This window comes from Tupaia chinensis, unplaced genomic scaffold, assembly GCF_000334495.1.
Source record: "Tupaia chinensis unplaced genomic scaffold, TupChi_1.0 Scaffold000591_1, whole genome shotgun sequence".
Taxonomy (NCBI): Eukaryota; Metazoa; Chordata; class Mammalia; order Scandentia; family Tupaiidae; genus Tupaia; species Tupaia belangeri.
Window position 1 is genome coordinate 1,432,699 of NW_006160107.1, and position 3,889 is coordinate 1,436,587.

General features: G+C 45.7%; 1 protein-coding gene across 1 annotated transcript in view; it reads left to right on the forward strand.

Annotated features, from left to right (window-relative positions):
* Nucleotides 1-229: 229 nt before the first annotated feature.
* ARL14EPL (ARF like GTPase 14 effector protein like) overlaps nt 230-3,889 on the forward strand; it is a 5,417-nt gene continuing 1,757 nt past the window's right edge. The window contains exons 1-2 of the mRNA XM_006158388.2: nt 230-325; nt 2,420-2,559. Coding sequence (XP_006158450.1) covers nt 230-325; nt 2,420-2,559 — 236 coding nt within the window. The remainder of the gene's footprint in view (nt 326-2,419; nt 2,560-3,889) is intronic.

Here is a 3,889-nt window from a genome sequence, read left to right on the forward strand (position 1 = left end):
ACGCCTGGGAGAGAAGCACATGGTAGAGTGGTCTGAGGACGTTAGATGCAGGGTTGAAGAGTGAGTGGGAAAACAATATTTTGGAGTCAGGAGTGTAGATAGCTTCTTCAGGAAGTCTAGCTTTGGAAGAAACTGACACAGGCAGAAACCAGAAAAGAGTCACAGGATGAAGTAACCGGGGATGAAATGTATTTAATTTTTTTTCCAATTACCTTTTTAGTGATCAGAAATGAGCGAACAACCAGGAAAAAACAATTCCATTCAAGAGGAACACACAGATCAAAGTTCTCTCGAGAAAAGCTCTCAAATCGGACAGAAGCAGCTGGTATGGCGCACAGACGTTGTGATTTCACGTCCCCTGCGGGGGTCCCGAACTCAGGGAATGTGAATGCCGGTGGGCTTGCAGGAAGTGGGCGGGCCTCTCCCCCGCTCTCTGCTGAGGAGGTTGCTACCTCTCTTCACTCTGCTCCCAGCTGCTGGCCCACCGCATGCACCGCCTCCCTGCCCCGCACAGCCCCTGGGTTTTAGCCTAGTGTTCTGTACAGTAAACTCCTGTTCTCAGAGTGAAATAGCTGAGGATCTGAGCAAATGTTCAAGTGTTTTTATTCAACACCTTCTTGTCATGTGATGGCTGGACAGCTTTGTGTGTATCAGCTTATCTAATGCTTATCACAAGATACTGCTGTTAACCCCATTTTACAAAGAGAGAAACTGAGGCTTAGAGAAGTGGGAACTTGCTCAAGGCAAAGCACAAACAAGGGGCAGATGGAGACTGGAGGGCATTGAGGCTTACCCGACGCTGCGCTCCGGCTGCGCTGTGCGGACAGCACTGTGCGGCACTTGGTTGTACACCTCGGAGCCACACCTCACGGCAGAACAGTATGGCATGGCCAAGTTTGTAAAATCAAACCATCTACACATAGAAAGTGACATTTTAAAGAACCATTATTTTAGACTGACAAGACTATTTTAAACTAAACAGCAGAAAAGGAAATTTATACATTGAAATTCATACATGAAAAGTTCCCCTTGTTTTCAGGTATAATATTTCCCATAAATGCTAGCTAGCCTCTGCTTTTGGGCAACTCAGATTACTTTTTCTAAAATTCTTCAAAATGAGCATGTGTGCTATATGTTCCAATTAAGTTATCAATATTTGATTGACACATTTTTGTTGCTTGTCTGCCCAATCAGGCCCCATTTAATTTTTTTTGTAAAGAATTATTTATTGGGAACCAGCAGTTAGCGTAATGGCTATGTCGCTGGACTCCCACGTAGTCAACTGCGGTTCCCATCCTGGACCCGGTGGCTTAAAACTCTTGCGTGCCCAAGATCCCGAGAGGAGAATGGAGGAGAAGGGATTGCGGCGTGACCATCCCCCCTGGGGGGTGATTTCTCGCTTTCTGTCTCTCTGTCTCTCTCTGTCTGTCTGGTGAGCGCATGCGCCCTATAGCAAAAACCTCTCCAAAAAAAAAAAAAGAATTATTTATTTAGGGGTCACAGGTGGCGTGGTGATTAAGGTGCTGGGTACTTCCACATGGCCAACTGTGGTTTGAGTCCCAGACCCGGCGACTTCTTTCTCACTTTCCCTCTCTCTCTCTCTGGCCAAATGAAAATAAATAAAATAAAATAAAATAATTATTTAAGAAAAGAACAGCAATGTGCAATACTTACTTAGTTGTACACCTCATAGCCATAAAAAATAATTATTTAATTTTATTTATTTATTTTCATTTGACCAGAGAAAGACAGACACAACAGAGAGAAGGAAAGTGAGAAAGCAAGCCACCAGGTCCAGGACTCAAACTGTGGTCAGCCATGTGGGAATGTCTAGAGCCTTAACCACCACACCACCTGCTGGGCCCTGCCCACTTAATGTTTAATTATAAAAGTCCCCAGAGACTTCTGAAAATTTCTCCTAACACTCTAGAATGTCATTCTAGCAAGAGTTTTCTCGCTCAGATCTGGCTTTGACTGGGAGTGATTCTGAACTGGAGCCCAGTGGAGTACATGCTCGCTGGCTAGGGAGCAGTTCCAAACACACCCCGGAGCACAGAGGGGTGCTGAGTGCACTTGGGGTTCGCACTGTGGCTTGAGACACTGCCTGGGCTTCAGGTGACAGCAGAGGAAGGGCCTTCCTTCCCTTGTGCCAATCTGCTGTAAAATACAACTTCAATCCCATCAGAAATAATTCTAATGTTCCCCCTGATTATTTTTCTATTTTTATTATGTGATATCTTTACCATATATTTCTTTATTCAAAATTTACATCATCTTCTGAAATTTAGATTAAATTTATCTATGTTAAACATCTATACTCCGATGCCATTAGGGTGAAAGTTATAGGACGTTCATTTTGAAGTCTTGTAAAACAGATAAAACTACTTGCCTCTTCCTGCTCCCACATTTTATTCCACAGCAACAAATAGAGCGGCAGTTAAAATGCTTGGCCTTTCAGAGCCCTGGACCACAGGTAGCGGACTTTAACCCTGAAACGAGACAGCAGAAAAAGAAGGCACGGATGTCAAAGATGAATGAATATTTTTCTGTAAAATACAAGTAAGACATGGTTTGTTATAGTTGATTTGTGGGAATGTAAAATGCATGAATTCTCCTTGATAAAGCAAAGTTAATAAAGGTTGCCTCTGTTTAGGATTTAACAATACCTCTTCTTAAATACAACAGCACCTTGAGTATCCATAAATTACCAACTTTAAGAAATAGGCTATCATCTCGAACTAGAAATACATTTTTCTAAAAAGGCTTCAGTAACCCCGTACTAAAGCAATAGAGTTAGCAGGGGGAATGATTAAAAGTGATAAGGGTTACCATCAGGAGGGGCAGTGTAACCGTGGGCAGAGGTCCCGGGCGTCAGGCCGGTGCAGTTATCAGAGGGCAGCGATTGTTAGTGCTTCCGAGGCAGAAACTAAGGCACTAAAACAGGTTGATAAGTTCCACCACCCTAAAATTAGTAATTTATGCTGGTAACCTAAAAAAAGGTAAACTGAGCCAAAATATGGAAAGCAAAAAGGACTCTTCTCGGGCATAAGTTTGAGGATGGCCCCAGGGTACAGCTTGGTTGAGCTTAGTTCCCAGACAGCTCACCAAGGTCTTTCAATCTTCCAACAGCTCCCAGAGGCGAAAACCACAAATGGGAGAAGACCGTGCTAATTGTTTGGGGCAATGATTCTGGCTGCCAGGATAACAAGAGCCATGTCAGTCCACGTGGACAGACAGTCTGGGCAGAGTTTCTGCAGAAGAAATCCTTGGCAGGTTGCAGTGGTCTTTGTGAACTGCTGGCAGCGTTCTCTAAATCAGGGGTCCGGCCGCCAGACCACGGAAGGTCCCAGTCCGTCTGTCAGGAACCAGGCTGCACAGCAGGAAGTGAGCGGCGCCAGCTGACTGTGTTTACAGGGCTCCCTGCCACTCACACTGCCGCCCAGCTCCGCCTCCTGTCAGCTCTGCAGCAGCGCAATCTCACCAGAGCAGAACCCTGCTGTGAAGTGCCCTGGAGGGACCAGGTGGTGCCCGCTCATAAACTATCCCCCACCTGGTCTGCTATGAAGTGGGTCCCTGATGGGGACCACTTCTCTAAATAACAGTTCTTGTTCTTGTTATCAGGTGTGCTAGTATGAGAACCCTCCCCCCCAAGGCCTTCCAGCTCACTTTAGTCAGGGTTGGCACAAACCACTCCATTTTGATTCTGAAAAACGTTCACGATGCACATTAAAAGACACCCTAAGGGAACCAGCAGTTAGCGTAATGGCTATGTCGCTGGACTCCCACGTAGTCGACTGTGGTTCGCGTCCCGGACCCGGTGACTTAAAACTCACACCGGGCGTGTGTGCGTGCCAAGATCCCAAGAGGAGAATGGAGGAGAAGGGATTGC